General features: G+C 37.8%; 1 protein-coding gene across 1 annotated transcript; it reads left to right on the top strand.

Annotated features, from left to right (window-relative positions):
- Nucleotides 1-140: 140 nt before the first annotated feature.
- On the top strand, nt 141-2,783 carry LOC122413201 (uncharacterized). The gene is made up of 5 exons (XM_043423372.1): nt 141-509; nt 660-860; nt 967-1,324; nt 1,483-1,710; nt 1,835-2,783. Exons 1-5 carry the CDS (start codon nt 141-143, stop codon nt 1,900-1,902), a joined length of 1,224 nt encoding a protein of 407 aa, XP_043279307.1. The 3' UTR covers nt 1,903-2,783.
- The last annotated feature ends 13,777 nt before the right edge of the window (nt 2,784-16,560 follow it).

Below are 16,560 nucleotides of genomic sequence, written 5' to 3'. Positions count from 1 at the left end.
AGATGTTCAAATATAATGGTGAACAGCCAATAAATCCTCCTTAAGTTTTTCTTTCATTATATTAACACTGAACACTTTTATTTGATTTCAAACATCATATCGGGGCTCAGTTCGAGGGATTCGAACGAATGAAATGGTTGATGAGCAATTGGCGAAAAGGCCTCCACCCTATTCTCCCAAGAAATATATTCCAGCTCGCTGAATGGTTGCAGAGTGGAGTGTGGACAGAGGAGTTAAAGTTTAAACTTTCATTTGCAAATGTGCAAAACGAAAATATTGAAGAAACAACGCACGAGATCGAAGCGTTCGGTGTACAAATCCGGAGGGGACAGCGCCCTAACCACTCTGGAGAAGTTGAAATTGAAGTACACATCGTGATGGGCTGCCCATTATTTGCAGCGAATTTTACGAATGTCCAGTATGCATTTGTAGACTGCACCTTCGATGCCGTTCCGAACATTAAAGGAGCGAATCAATTCTTTACTCTCATGGTGGAATATGACGGGCAGGTGTGTATCGTTGCATATGCGATTCGAATAAATTTGTTTTCTCGATACAATAAGTTTGTTCATGACGATAATCTCTAAATAATCTTTAGATAGGATCGCAGCATATATTGATAAATAGAGGTTGTATATAGTTTTTAAATTTTTTTCCAGTATTTCCCGATTGCGTTCTCGGTAATGGGCAAGAAAACCGAAGAAGCATATACGGCGGTGTTGGAATGCATTGTCTTGAAACTAACGCCGTTTTTGAGACCGAAAATGGTGATGGCCGATTTCGAGACACCGTTGCAAAAAGCAATAGCGAAAGTTTTCCCGGAAGCAAATACAAAGGGTTGTTGGTTTCATCATAATCAAGTAATATAATACACTTTCTTTGAATTTGATAGAATTATTTGTTGAAATAAAAAAATTGAACGATCACAAATGTATAAAACAATCATGTAGAAAATTAATTTCACAGGCTATCGTTCGAAGATGCCAACGGACATCTTGTTTTTCAAAAATCAAAAGTCGCTTTCCACAACATCTAGAAGAGGCATACAGATTTCAGCGACATCTCATGAATCTCAGCCTCTTGCCGCCTCCGTTTATTGAGGAGGCATTTGAAATGTTGAGTATGGATTTGGCGAAAAATTCCGATCTTGCGGGAATTTTTGAGGATCTATGTGCCTATTACAAACGCTTTTGGATCCTCACAAAAGGCCCAGCTTCGTTTTCCGTTTACAGAAATACAATACGGACCAACAATCCACTGGAGCGTTGGAACCGCACACTGAAGTCCGCAGCGTCATTGAAGCCCGAAATTGGAAAATTTATCGGCGACTATTCATTTTATTATCTTCTCGAAAATCTGATAGTTTTTTTTAGTGTTTTTAGAGAATATAACAGATAAATCGTGTGTATATAAGAAAGTATGTTCATTGAACACGAAAATTTTTATTACGTTGGAAAAACTTATTTTAATTGTTAATTACAGTGGCACTGAAGCGATTGGTGCAGTCATCTTACCTGGACTTTTTGACATTAAAACAGGGGAATAATCCTCATCGGAAGCGGTGCGCTGCAACAAAAAATAAGGACGCGTTGTTGGAAAAAGCGTGGGAACGACTGGGCGAGTTATCCCTCTGCAACAAAGAGGAACGGGTACGGCGTTATAGGGTTTTTTTGGAAGAGGTCGCTGATCAAACGGTCGGCGGGGAGTGTGGTGAGTTTTTTCAAATTTCATTTGTACGACAGAATGTATTGACAGGAATTCAATATTACTCCCAATTTTAACAATATGGCTCAAAATAAGAAAATATTTTTTTCTTTTTAACAACCTGAAACAGATTCCGACTCCAGACAAAATATGCAGCAGGATACCGACAGAATGATTGAACCAGTGAACGAATATTAGTCCGGGTGATAAGGATCAGGATAAGATGGACGTTACGAAAACGTGATGGCCCTTTATGCATGGAAGTTATTATTCCTCATATGTGCAATTGTTTATGCCAAATGCCATTAAGAATATTAATAGAGACAAAGTGTTTTTCTTCTCTAATGCGACCATTTTTTTCTCCGCTCGGATTTAAAAAAAAATTGGAGAAACGTTCAAATGTCATCGTACAGAATAGTCATGTTGCTAGTCAAATATCCTAAGAAGTATTCTCTCTAAAAACAACAACAGTACAAACCAAAACGTACACGAAAAAATATATATTTCTTAGAAAATTATTCTGTGCACAAAAAAGTTCAAAGTACATAAGTTACGAGTGAGAAATTTTGTGGCTTTTCAAAATCTGACATATTGCAGGAGTTGAATGACTTTTTTTCTTTCCAAAATTCATTGAAAAAATAGAAAATTTCGTTTATGCTGTAATTGATTTTTCCTTTTTTTTATAAAACTAGCGAAAAGTGAGTAAATTTGTTAAAGAAATCATGAAACTGCCGTTTTTGAAATGTTCTCTGTCACTATTATGGTTACTAAAAATTGACAAAAATATCGCTATATAAGTGGGTACAATTTCTCTGTGCATCTCGTAACGAAATTTCGATATTAATTAAATCGAATTGAAATAGAATGTTCAACTCTATACATACAAATATGTCTATTTTTTAAGTTAGCGGTGCTATTTTTTAAGTTATGGCAAAAGATAAACGATGAGAAAAATATTTCCAGAGTGAATCCTCGTGAGATTGGTTATCCACAGTTGTTATTTGAATGCAAATGAATTTTTCTTGTATCGTATTGAATTAATCATCAACAGCATTGAGAACCAGTTTTCGAATAAATATTACTACACATGATAAGCTGCTTCTCGATTGATTCAGATAGCGTTCCATGCCATCTCATTTTTCATTCATCATTCATCAGTTTTCTCATTTTCTTAAATTTATTTATTTCTTTATTTCTTAAATTTTCTACATTCACTATTTTTAAAACGGTTTCCGGACTGAAAAACTAACCGCGAAATTGAGTGCTGTATTCAATTATCAACAAAGTTGAGAACCCCTGCTGACTGACTGTTTTTACCGACAAAAACGACCGTGGTGACATCTCTGCTTAGCATTTGCAACTAAGCTCTAACGTTAGGCTAGGTTCTCGAGCCCTAGTGTTTTTTCGGACAATCTACACCCTACCTAATGCCAGTATGATATCCGATCAGTGAACCATGAGCTGAAAGAATCATTCGAAAATGTAGACTGTGCTGTTTCAATGAAATATCATACAATTAATGCGAAATTGTACCTGTCATACTATTGTAAGAACGGCCCGTACCACGTGTTTGCCATGCACCGTCGGATGCTCTCTATGCAACTTTCTCTAGCAAGAGATTCAATCTCAACGCCCACAAGACGCTCATATCATTTAAGTAACGACTTGCTAATTATTAGAATATTTAGCGCCGATAGAATAATATTGATTTGTGCCTCTCCAACACCAGCATCCAAGAGAGCTACAAAATAGCAAACCAAGATAGATTACAATTTATGCCCTTCATTTTTTCTTATAAACAAGTATTAAAATTTTTGTAAATTATTTATCAAAAGAGATAATTTTCCTTACCCACTGTAAGCTTCAAATTCACATCGAAAATCGGGTGGCCGGACGCACTGACTCGATTTTTACAACTTTGCACTTTTATTTCACAATTGCAATTGTTACAACGAATTTTGAATACTGCTGCAAGACCGATAAATTCTTCACTTTGGGTGTCTCGCAAGGAAAGTGGAAGATTGCACTGATGACACCACAACATTTCTCCGAGGCACTGTGGCTCAAAGACAAGTCTACCTCTGAAAATGTATGCGTCATCGCGCGTTGTTTCGTTGATTCTCTGTTTCTTTCTTGACGCCAAGACATTTTCTCGCCAACACTTTCTTTTTTTTCAAAATAAATCTTCCTTTATCTCTTTCATGTTCTGCACGAATATTGTGTGTCTCCTCCATGACATAAAATTGATCGTTGTCAAAAGAGGTTATGTTTAACGAGGTTATGTTTACACTGCCAGTATGCAGCGTTGCCAGACGCTGCATGAAAAATTCATAGACCACAACCAGCTGACGACGAGTAGTTCGATTGAGTGATTGAAAATGTGTAATTTCTTAAAATATCACCTGATGGCTCAGGATTGTTAACGTTATATTGGGGATATATAAAAAATATAATTTCTTGGACACCATCGTATCGGAAATTCGCAGTTAAAAAAAAAAAATTCTATACGGTCAATTGACCACGAGGAACCGCTACGACCTCCTTTTAAGCTGTATCGAAACAAGAACTGTCAATCGTTTTTTCAATTCGTTTTTTTTTGTTTTGTTTCGAGGGAATTCATCTCATCAATGTAATCTTTGTTTGGGATAATGACATTATGAAACATTGGATATCGTGATACTGTGTTGTATGACCTGCTCACCAGTACTTGCACAAATAAGTGCTAACAGATACGAAAACCGTGGACTTCAATTGAATTGCGGGACGGGCGATCAAGTCAAGCAATTGAATCTTATGAAAAAGCCGAGGATCTTAATAATTCATTTATGAATTATATATATTGCTCCTATCGGAGTAACAACGCGAGTTTGTTCACATGAAGTAATTGTGGTCTCCGTGTCATCACACCGTAACCACCGACCTGATGATTTTCTGCAGTATCCGATAAAGTGCCCCGGTATCCTTTCAATGACGGCCAACAAGCTGGAAATGAAGAATTACATTTTGTATTTTATCAAAAAAATTATATCAATAAATTTTATTATTTTATCGTACTTAATGCTATTTATTATTGGACATACCGATACGTTTTACCAAACTGGAGGATAAAGAGAAACTCTTCCAGCGAACACTTTAAACCGTGTGTTTCTTTACTCGACCGTCTGGCATCCAAATCGATTAAGATTTGAAAATTTGGATGAATCGTTTCTGTCACTGTCCCAGGACAGTTTTTTTTTGCGACACTTGACATTGAAATACTGCGAATGAAAAATGACGGCATCTTGAAATCCTGCAATACCATGCCTGTGAATTTTCCCTAAATTCAATCCGAAGTACGGAATATTTGACGGTAACGATAATATACAGCTCTCGTTATTGCATTCCCCTGAATTCTTGCACTTGTCTCACTAGGTTCATGCAGCGAAAAAAGATTTTGGCCAATAGTAGTAATAGTATCTTCTGCGTCCAATCTCAATGGTGCAATCGAAGGAGCTTCAGGGTTTCTCACGAGTTGATAAAACTCATTCAGCAATTCAATGCGTTCATGCAATATTTCTTTAGTTGGACCCGTCTTCATAAATTTGCGAACAAACTTCAGAGCTGCGTTATTTGATGATTGTATCAGTAGATTGTACTCTGAATCGTAAAGCGCACCAAATTGCAACACATTGATAATCGCGTCAAACCCGCAAGTATTTTGGAGATCAACAGCAATATTTTTCTTGCCCTTTTTGATTTTCTTGATGCTTAATTTGGATCCATTTTGAAGAAGAAAACCACGTTTCCCTCCGATATCAAGCCTGTCGTTAACGAATTGTATTGATGGACACGACTTGAAATAAAACCTTTTTTTATCTTTTTTGTTTTCAGAAATTCTATTCGAATCTTGTAGGCGGGACTCGAACGGGTTCGCAAACGGTTCTTCATTATCTATTGATTTTTTGCTATAATCGTGATCTCTTAGAGATGTCGAAAGAAGAATCTGTGGCTCCTGGGATATTGATGAAGCCACAATCAATGAACATTCCATATTATTATCGTCTTCGTAATCGATTTCATAAGCGTGTTCGGAAAAACTTTCATTTTTAAGACCTCTCCATTATTCATTGCTATCAAGATCCGGGTCATTTATTATACGTGTTATGCTCACGTTTCGATTTTTAAATGGTAAGTTGATGTGTTCATTTAGCTTAAGCGGAGATTGCGGTATTGGCTCAAGTACTGATGTTTGGTGATTGTGATTGAAGTGTTTCAATTTCACGGTAACTTCATTAGGACCAGAATTTAAGTCGTCGATGCGCTCTTTCAAGAATCTGGGTGCTGAGCAGGGCAATGTTATACTCTCGAAGACTCTGTGTTTCAATTCAGAAAAATATGCTTCTTGGGTTGCTGTTGAAGCATGATCTTGCTTTCCAGGAAGACAAGCAGGGCTCCAGATAGGGAAGGTTGATTCACTTTTTCAAGTGAATCAACGAAGCTAGGATAGTAAAAAGCATTCGGATCCTTACATTTTTCGTTTTTTTTAATTGTCGCCAGTAGCTTTGGATATAAGTTGTTTGATCCACCAGTAAACAGCTGTAATATTTTTATTGGATTCGTCATTTATTTCACCCAAAGCGATCTCAACCTCTTTTTCGATGTTTATGCTATTTCCTGATATTTCCAGTTGTGAGTACTGAAATGGATTCTCCAGATACTATGATCGTGTCACTTTGATCCGAGTGCAGAGCAACAGTGCAGGTAAGGACAAAAATGATTTCAAACTCGGAGATTGATTGGCTATCAATCTACAATGCGAAGGCACGAATTAAAAATGCTTTGACGACGTGATGATGTAAATCTGTCAGACATTTCCACCGGACAACAGCTGCCATTTGGTGCGCCACATCGATTCTTATGATTGTGTTGAATGGTTGAGATTCAACATGTCCATCTTTTGCCCATTGAAAGATAAGATCGACGTACACCTTCAAGGTCATACCATTATTAAACGACTGATACATAACCAATAACAAAGCTGTCCCCTGATCAGCAACAGCTTCTGCTGGTATGGTTGCTCCACATTTTCGTACCCATTCATCGAGCCAATATCTAATACATCCCGCGTGATATTTTTCAGACATTTGATAAACTGGAAGAGTTTTATTCTCGAAATTGATGGTCACAGTATAAAGAAATATGTTGCCAGTTTTTCTTCCTGGAAATATTTCAAACTTTTTCACAACCCCGCCGGTAGCATCGAGACAAACTTTTGATTTTTTTTGGTAATTCGGTAATACTCTTTTTCCACAAAAATTTATTCAGGGCTGCAATAAAAAGTGTGAAATTTTTTTCCTCCAAGGTCACGGATAGTATTTCCATATCGAACATTTTGAAGCAAACTTTGAATACTGCTCAGAATGCTATTTTTCTCTCCAGATTTGATTACCAGTTCTTCCCTGTTCATTTCCATTTTCGCTTGTCTATAAACGTTAGATTTTTGTACCCATGGAGGTTCGTTCTCTCCAAATTCCATATGATTTGCTAGTTGTTGCTGTCTCAATCCTGCGGCCCTTCTTCGTTTCAATTCACGTCCGATTGTTCTCCTTTCAGGTAAATTCAATGGTCTTTTTGTATCTTCGTGATAAGAGTCGCGAGTGTCCTGGGTTTTAATGATTAAATGGACTTTCCCATCGACCAGTTTTTGGTTCCCAAAACCAAATATTTTTTTCTTCCATTTTTTCGATAAACAGTAACCCTCAAATGACAAATAGAAATCTTCACAAGTGTCTTCTAAAACATTTTCATTTCCGTCAATAATGTTTTTTGTGCGAACATAAGACCATTTGCCTCCGAAGGCACATGGAAATCGATATGCGTTCTAAAGTGCTCTCGTAATAACATTTATCCATATTCGGGGATGTAATCTTTTTTTAAGTTGTTTACAGGTCTCATCAGGCTTTATTCGATCCCACTGAGAGGCTGAAAGCACCAGTGGAAATTCTTCCATGTCGGAATAATCATTTTTTCGATATGATACGAGGATTCATTTGATTCCGTAAGCTCCGAGGACTCATCGTCTAGAGTCGCGGTAGTGACTCAAAGACAAGTACATTTTGACGTCGCTGCCAGAGACTCTTTACAGGAGCCATCGCTTTTTTACTTGTTTCGAAAATTTCTTTCTTCAATAAAAAAATAATCACAGAATTTCATAGGATATTTCAACTTGACGTATTTTTTATTTATTTTTTTTCGATTGATTGCGACCTCTTGCAACTTTGTAGCTTAAGGAAGTTGAGGCATTAGAATGAAAATGATGTCACCGCTTTTAAACAGATTGCATCTTATAAAGTGAAGTGTAAAAAAAAATCAGTTAAATTTTCAGACAGTTTAGGAGCGTCGTTGCTAAGAACAATCAATAACAATTTGGGCCAAATAACATATAATCTTATGGAAGTCAAGAGACATTCAGTGATATCTCCGTTAAAAATTATGCTAAAAATATGAAATTTTTTGGGCAACATGAGCAAGGCTTGCTGAATAATGTCAATTTTTTTTCAGATTTATTAAGAGATGTGCTGAGATTATATTAATAATAATCTGTTTCCCGTGCAGTTTTTTGAGGCTAGGATCGTCACCATTCGTTTTTTTTCGATTGAGCTTTCACCAGTTTTTCGTCTTTTTCCCCCATCTTTTCTTTAAAGTGTATGCAACATTGCCAAACTGTAAACTGGCCTAACTTTTGAAAGGTACAGGTCATAACTTTTGGGTAAAAAAAATGACTGTACAGCCTCAACTTCCTTAACGCATTCGAAAGATATTAATTATTATTTTTTAAATTTAATCAGAAAATTGTGCATTTTTTCGCACACATTTTTGATGTTTATTTGTTTCAAGAACTAGGGATATCTGGTTCCAAACATATTTTGTATACCTATATATTTCCGTGTCTGACATTTCTATTATGTGCATGAAATAATGAGGTTGGAACGCTGTCAGTGTCCAAGTTGACCTAACATCGTGACCTAACATCGTGACCATGGATGACACCTATATATATTGTGATCGTGATCGTGATGTGAAAGCTCACTGATTTTAGTGCGCAGTTACTGTGTTAGTGGTATTTCAATTCAATAATCATTTAATAATCATACATTTTTTATCCCCTTCTAAAAAGTTGGTGAGTAACGTCCGAAGTTGGTCACCAACGAGGGGCATTGTTGTCGCTCTATTCGTACTGTGATTGGATGCTGGGGCTTTCAAATTCGGAGTCTTGCTGTCAGTTTCATGTTTACTATCAATTTGGCAGTGGTGTATACGCGAGTGGTTATAAGCTTTCCTTGGGCGCAGCAGCGCTAATAAACCCCTATACGCGCGTTTCAGCGCGCGCTAATATACCCTAGTCCTCTAATAAAAAGTTCATGGGCCAAATGTATCGAATATATCGAAATATCGAATCTATTGTTGCCTCTTTATTCGTGTTGTGATTGGTCGCTTTGAAATCTCGAATTTGAAGTCCTACTCTTAGTTTGATAGTTTCAACTATTAGAATGACAGTTCGTGTATGCGCAGTTGGTTATATCAACCAACAGAGTTTAATTACATGGCCCACAAAGAAACAGCACATTCAAATAAAAAAGTATTCGTATTCGAGTGTAAAATAACATAACCCATGTTTTTCAGGCTCCAGTTTTTTCAGCACGAAAATAGGAAATAATATTTACATTGAATTGAAATGCGAATTGCTTTTTATTTCGTACTTCGAATGGTAATAGATTTATCATAGGATGATTGTGAAAATATACGAATTTTCTCAGGGTCCGAAATTTCGTGGTCCATGTTAACTTTTCAAATTTCACTGACGAGGTCGACGGTTTGTGGTAGTCAAAATCCAGGTCGACTTAATAGTGATTTTTTATGCCCAGATCGACAACTACATGGCTTCTGTTGCCTAGGTTGACGACTTCATGTTTTTCGATGCCCAGGACGACGTTTCTACTTCCTGTCTACGTCGACGGCTCCAGATTTCACTATCTAGGTCGACGGCTCCATAGTTTTCAATGTCTAGGTATATTTTTCCTTGGTTTTCGATGTCTAGGTACATTTCTCCATAGTTTTCAACGTCTAGGTCGACTCCATAGTTTTTTATGGCTAGGTATATTTTTACGTGGTTTACGACATGTAGGTCGACGGCTCCATAATTTTCGATGTCTAGGTATATTTCCCCATAGTTTTCGCTATCTAGGTTAACAGCTCCATAACTTTCGATGTCTAGGTATATTTCTCTACAGTTTCTGATGTCTAGGTCGACAGCTTCATAGTTTTCGATGCCTAGGTAAATTTTTTCATATCTTTTGCTATCTAGGTTAAGGGCTCCATAGGTTTTGATGTCTAGGTATATTTGTTTATAGTTTCTGCTATCCAGGACGACGGTTTCATAGTTTTCGATGACCAGGTATATTTCCCCATAGTTTTCGTTATCCAGGTCGACGGCTGCAAAGTTTTTGATGTCTAGGTCGGCGGCTCCATGGTTTTCATGGTTTCGGTCGACGGCTTGATAGTTCTCGATGTCTAGATACATTTTTCTACGGTTCTGGACGTCTAGGTCGACGGCTCCATAGTTTTTGATGTCTAGGTATATTTCTGTACGGTTTTCGATGTCTAGGCCGACAACTCCATTGTACGTATATTTTTTATGGTTTTCGATGTCCAGGTATATTTCTTCATAGTTTTCGCTATCTAGGTTGACGGCTCCAGATCTTTTGATGTCCAGGTAAACTCTACGGTTTTCAATGTCTAAGTCGGCAGTCCCATAGTTTTTGATGTGCAGGTATATTTCTGTATGGTTTTCGATGTCTAGATCGACGGCCCCATATTTGTTGATTTACAGACATTAGGGTGTGTCAATAAAAAAATTGTTTTTTGTCTTCAAAGAACATCCTTCAATTGTTCCAGCATCATAAAATATGACGCTTGTCCAAATTTCAGCCCTTTAAAATATTTTTTAGAGGTCGCTCATCGCGATTTTCCCCATTTCCCATGTAAATAACCCGGGGAGCACATCACTGGCGACTTTAGAATTTTGCAACCTGCAGACTGGTCCATGTCGGATCATTCCCAAAACAGGTTTTTGTAGGAAATCGAACGCTCTATAAAAAAGATCTCTTATCATTTCGTGATATATATTCTCTTTCGACAGTTATTCACTGTCAAAGTTGAACCGATAGTAGATTGTTAACTTTTGCTACTTTTCCAGCGAAGCTGTTAGATTCATCAGAATACATTGCAAGAACTTTTTTAAAAATCACGTCATTCTCATCGAAATTATCTCAAAAAAAATTCAGATTGTCGGAAATTAATAATTTTCTGCTTTCCGAACTCATTGTTTGAAGGCGAATGGCTATTTTCATCGAATTTATCGTTATGTAAATAGTTTATTATTTGGAAATACTTTGTAATGTTTTCTATGGATGGAGATTCTAAAAGACGTTAGAATTGTTTAATTCTCTTTCAAATAATTTTTTTTATTATTAAAAAAATCGCCTGGAGCTACACCGTAAATGTAGGTCCTATGGTATCGGCGGAACGGAAAGACTTATTGCTTACTTCACTCCATTTCACTTTACGTGTTCGCTTCGGTTGACTTTGCTTTGTTCTGGTTTATTAGAAAAAAGTTTAAGGAAGGATTTAAATGAGTTTGTATCTAAAGATTCGCTGACATTTTTCAAAACTTTCATGTACCCCGCGACTTCCTGGGAGTCGATATTTCACTGTGATCTAACCACAAAGATATAAAGAGAATGTGGAATTTTTTTACAAATCTGAGGGTGGTGATCGGTGTTGCAGAGTGTAGTATTTCGTCAATAGAACGATATAATCATTGTTTAATGAATTATGAGGAACAATTGCAGCATTTTATGAAGGTTGTTCAAGGACACCGCCAACATTTCCCAGATTGTAAAAAAAAATCTGAAATGAACATTCTTTTTTTCATATGGGCATTTATTATGTTTATTCATTTCTATGTGTACGCTTGCAGATTTTCAATAATGCATGCTGTCAAGATGACCCCACTCGATGAAAAAAGTCATTCCCCTCCAAACAATGACCTAGTCATTGAAAACCGTGGAGAAATATACCTAGACATCGAAAACCATGGAGAAATATACCTAGACATCAAAAACCATGGAGAAATATACCTAAACGTCGAAAACCATGGAGAAATATACCTAGACATCGAAAACCATGAAGCCGTCGACATAGACATCGGAAACCATGAACCCGTCGACCTAAGTACAATTTCACATCCGCATTCTCACCGGCACTTCTCAAAAAAATAAAATTCGAATTTGAGTTTAAAACACCACTAACACAACATCATGCTCACGATATCTTTAGTATATAAAAAATGTATGATTATTAATTGATTATTGAATTAAAATACCACTAACACAGTAACTGCGCACTAAAATCAGTGAGCTTTCACATCACGATCACGATCACAATATATATAGGTGTCATCCATGGTCACGATGTTAGGTCAACTTGGACACTGACAGCGTTCCAACCCATTATTTCATGCACATAATAGAAATGTCAGACACGGAAATATATTGTGACGTAACGCCCTCCTGAACGACGCGAATCGACTCGAACCCGAACCTAACCTTGAAAAACATCGCGACGCGGCGCGTTGTTTTTGACCGAGCGCGTACAACGACCGGTGAGACGCGTCACTGCTGGCCGGCGGCGGCCGTACTGGAGGGTAATACAAAGGCCCGATACAAGCGGCGGAGCACGAAACTAGCGGCGCCGCGTATTAAAAACTCGAACTATCATATTTTTCTCTTTTGTTAATTAAAATTCAACGCGATTTCGTAAAATATTGTAACTAGGCTCAAATGAAGCGGAAAATTATAATGAATCGAAGAAAAATGATCATGAGTCAAATTGATAACATAAAATCTAATCACAAATGAAAAATGTAAAAATCAACTGCGACGCATGCGCGAGCAGAGCGTTAATGGGCTATAGGACTCGTACGTGACTTTTATCGATTGTAATTATTCAAATCATATTAAATGAAGTAACAATACCAAATTGAAGAAGAAAATAAATATTAACTGATCAAATTGAAGTTTTCGTTGTTGAAAATCGCAATAAGCGGAAAAACATAAAAAGCGGTAGTCCGCGCATCGTACGTTAGTCCGCTCGACCAACAGTAGAGCGCGAATCATGGCAACGAGCCAATCGCGAGTCCTGTTACGAAAAGATGCGTAGAACCGATCCGAAAACCAAAAATTCGGCGTTTGATAATTTTATGGTGGGGACACGGGTATAAGAGCGCTACGCGACTCATTCGGCAGGCAGTCCTTCCTCAAAATTCTGAATCGGAACAAAAAGGCTGACCTCAAACATTCTTCCTGATTTTAGCAAGCAATCTAACCTATCCCAATTTTTCCTGGATGCCTGGATTCTCGGAGCGATTCTGCGACGTCTCGATCCCATAACACGTGGACGGCAAGTTACCTTAACCTTCCAAATGCTCAGACTCTCGGAGGAATTCGGCGACGTTTCTATCTCATAGCCTGGGGTTTGTTCCTTAACTGAACTTATTTTTTTTATTATTCTTTTGCTTGCTAAAATCAGGGATGATTTTGTTTGTAAATTAATTTGTAAATTCTGTAAATTCTCTTTTTAAATTCAAAGTTGAAATTAATCGAGTCCGAGTCACACAAAACCGAGATTTCTGTAAATTTTGTAAATCTTGTAAATTTTAAATAATTCAAAAGGCCGCGGTACGAATTTGAGGTTATATTGCGTCAAATTAATAAAACTCTTTTATTGTATAAAATCGAAACACTTTTGAATTATCGAAACTACTATTTTTATAAGCGAGCGAAAAACGCGTAAATTAAAAATTGATCCATTCGACAACAGGCGAGCGCAATCGAATTTCCCCTAATTGGCGAACACAATCACAATAATAAATCAAAAAAACCAAAGATCCTGTAAAATCAATCAAAATTGAATAAATCGGAATTGTTAATTCTTCAAAATCGAAATTCCGCATTCTCACGTTTCTTTCATACCTGCTCCTTTTAAAATTAGGTAGCTCGAACCGACGCGTGGCGGCGTTCAGGCCAGGTCAGCAAAAGCGTTACGTTACAACGTGGATATTAAAAACTATGGGGAAATTCACTCGCACATCAGAAACCATGGAGGAATATACCTAGACATCGAAATCCATGGAGGAATTATCCGAGACCACGAAAACCATGGAGGAATATATCTGGACATAAAAAACTGTGGGGTCATCGACCTAGAAATCGAAAATCGCGATAGAATGTACCTAAAACCTAGTCCTCCAAAACCCATGAGCTATCGCCCTAGACATCCTCAAAAAATGCAGCGGCGTCAACTAGGATTTTATATTTTTTTATTTTTATTATTATATTTTTTTATTTTATTATATTATTATTATTTTATATTATATATTGTATAATATAATATATATATTATATTAAATATCAATTATAATAAAATATTTATTATAATAATATTTTATTATTAATTAATATCAATAAATAAAATATATATTATATAAATATATACATATGTTATGCGCAAATCAGGAGCTGGTATTGCCCCCGCTGTGCGCACATTCTCTGTCTGTCTCGCTCGGCGACGCACAAGGAGAGGGGGTAGCCGCGTTCAGCGTAGTTCGTGACGTAGCGCGTGACAAAACGTAAGAAATCGTGCAAAGGACGTAAGTCCAAATATAAACATGCTTAACTTATGCCCGTCTGTCTCTAAGAAATTAAAGTTCCCGAAATGATGGATTTTAAATCACTAACGATACATATCTCAGGATCGACTGGACGGATTTACTTGCAACAAAGACCAATGGGAAGGGAAAAATCGAAAAAAAATCATCACCAATTTTCAGGTTCTTTCATAAAATGGTTTGTTTGTGAGAGCCGTTTGAAAATTCTGTGACGTCATAAAACCGGCATATTCGCGTATATAAGAGTAGCGGCAGGGCTCGCGCTGGCTTTTCTTTTGCGCTGCAGTTTTTCCTTTTAATACTTGGCGTCAAGCCGCTACCGCGTCTCTTGATCTTTGAGAGCCTGCTGGATAGTCCCTCGGATCTATGATTGATGCAAAATGAGAAAACCAGTCCAGGAGACGAGTTGCATCAGCCTCCACGCAAATAGTTTATACGTCATGTCCTGGGACGTCAACAGACAACCGTACATACCAATGGCTTGAATTCATTCCATATGTAGTGAATCAGCAAGAACATAGGCCTACTCGCCTTGTAGCCGTTCAGAATACTCATTGGTATCTGTAACAATAACAAGTCCTGAGCAATTCAGAGTGAAACCTTTTATGGCCAAGGTTTCTAAATTTTATGCTCACTGAAGTCTGGATTCGACAATATTGACTCGGCAAATTCCGAATCATTTTTGTAATGCACTTTGTGTCACACACATTTACAACCAACAACATAGCATCTCGGGTACATTCTACTTGGACGCTGACAGCGTCAATAGCATTACTAACGCTAATAACGCTAAAACGTGTTCGATTTGAAGTGAACGCGGTGACGCTGGTTGCGTTCACGTCATGTTCGACTTGGTGCGATTAAAAAACGCTTGTAGTAGCGTTTACAACGCCAAGTCGAATGCAAAATAGCGCTATTAACGCTGTCAGCGTCCAAGTAGAATGTACCCCTCATCTATCACTAGTACTTACCGTAGTCACGTATCATAGCGTACGGCCTGAAGTTGTTTCTCAGTGGTGTTGATTCTCCAGCCTGCGCTTTTGCTAATTACACGATTTAAAATTTTCGCTTAATTGAAGCTAATCAACGATCTATCTAGTTTTCAATAATTACCTAATTTTGCCTAAATTACACCCTAAAGATTCCTATGATCAGGATTTGAAATATTGACCCATTTCTGCTAATTATTGGGATCCGACATGGGGGCGTGGCCAAACTAAAAATGGCGCATACCGGGGTGCAACGTACATGTATGTGTCACATCTTCAAGTGACTTGTGCGTGTGTTAGTTGTCCATGTTGCACCCCGGTTGTAGTTCAAAATTTGGCACCAGATGTCTCACGAATTTTGTCAGATCCCAATACGGTCAATCAATTTTGAAATTCAGAAATACCAATTTTACCTGCTAACTATACAGAGGTGTTGCGAGCAGTGAAAAAAGCGAAGTTGAAATTATCCGACGGATAACTTTGGCTATCGGGAGATATGAAGAAACCAGCCATAGATGAAGTTCCAGTATTATCAGGCCCGCCACACACGGTTAATAATATTGCACAGTAATATTGCACAATAAGTTTGTATGGTGTGTAGTGCGCTATAAATTTAAGATAGCTCAAACTTCTGTTCAATGATTGCGCAATGTTTCAATACTACATCTACACGTTCAATAATATTGTGCAATCACCTATATTGCGCAATATTATTGACCGTGTGTAGCAGACCTCAGAAAAGTTCAGTGTTTCCGACCTCCGTGAACTTGGCCGACCAGTTCTGGATTCTTGACATTTTTAATGCATATTGTTAGTCGGACGCAGCCCCCTGACACTGGGTACTATTCCTATTAGGGCTATTTCAGACCTGACGGAGCGCAGCGGCGCGCATAGGAGCGCACTTGGTCGCGAGCATCCGCGCGTATTCCAGCGCATCCACGAGCTTTGCTCGAACACTGAAGTCGAAGGACGCGTGCAAACACGCACGGACGCGTCCAGATACGTGCGAGCACGTGAAGGTTTGCGCGGATGTCCGCAGATGCGCTGGAATACGCGCGGATGTTCGCGGGTGCGCTGGAATGCGCGCGGATGCTCGCGACC

Source organism: Venturia canescens, chromosome 7, assembly GCF_019457755.1.
Source record: "Venturia canescens isolate UGA chromosome 7, ASM1945775v1, whole genome shotgun sequence".
NCBI classification, from domain to species: domain Eukaryota; kingdom Metazoa; phylum Arthropoda; class Insecta; order Hymenoptera; family Ichneumonidae; genus Venturia; species Venturia canescens.
Note: the sequence above shows the minus strand (reverse complement) of the source record. Positions and strands in the feature narration are given on the sequence as shown.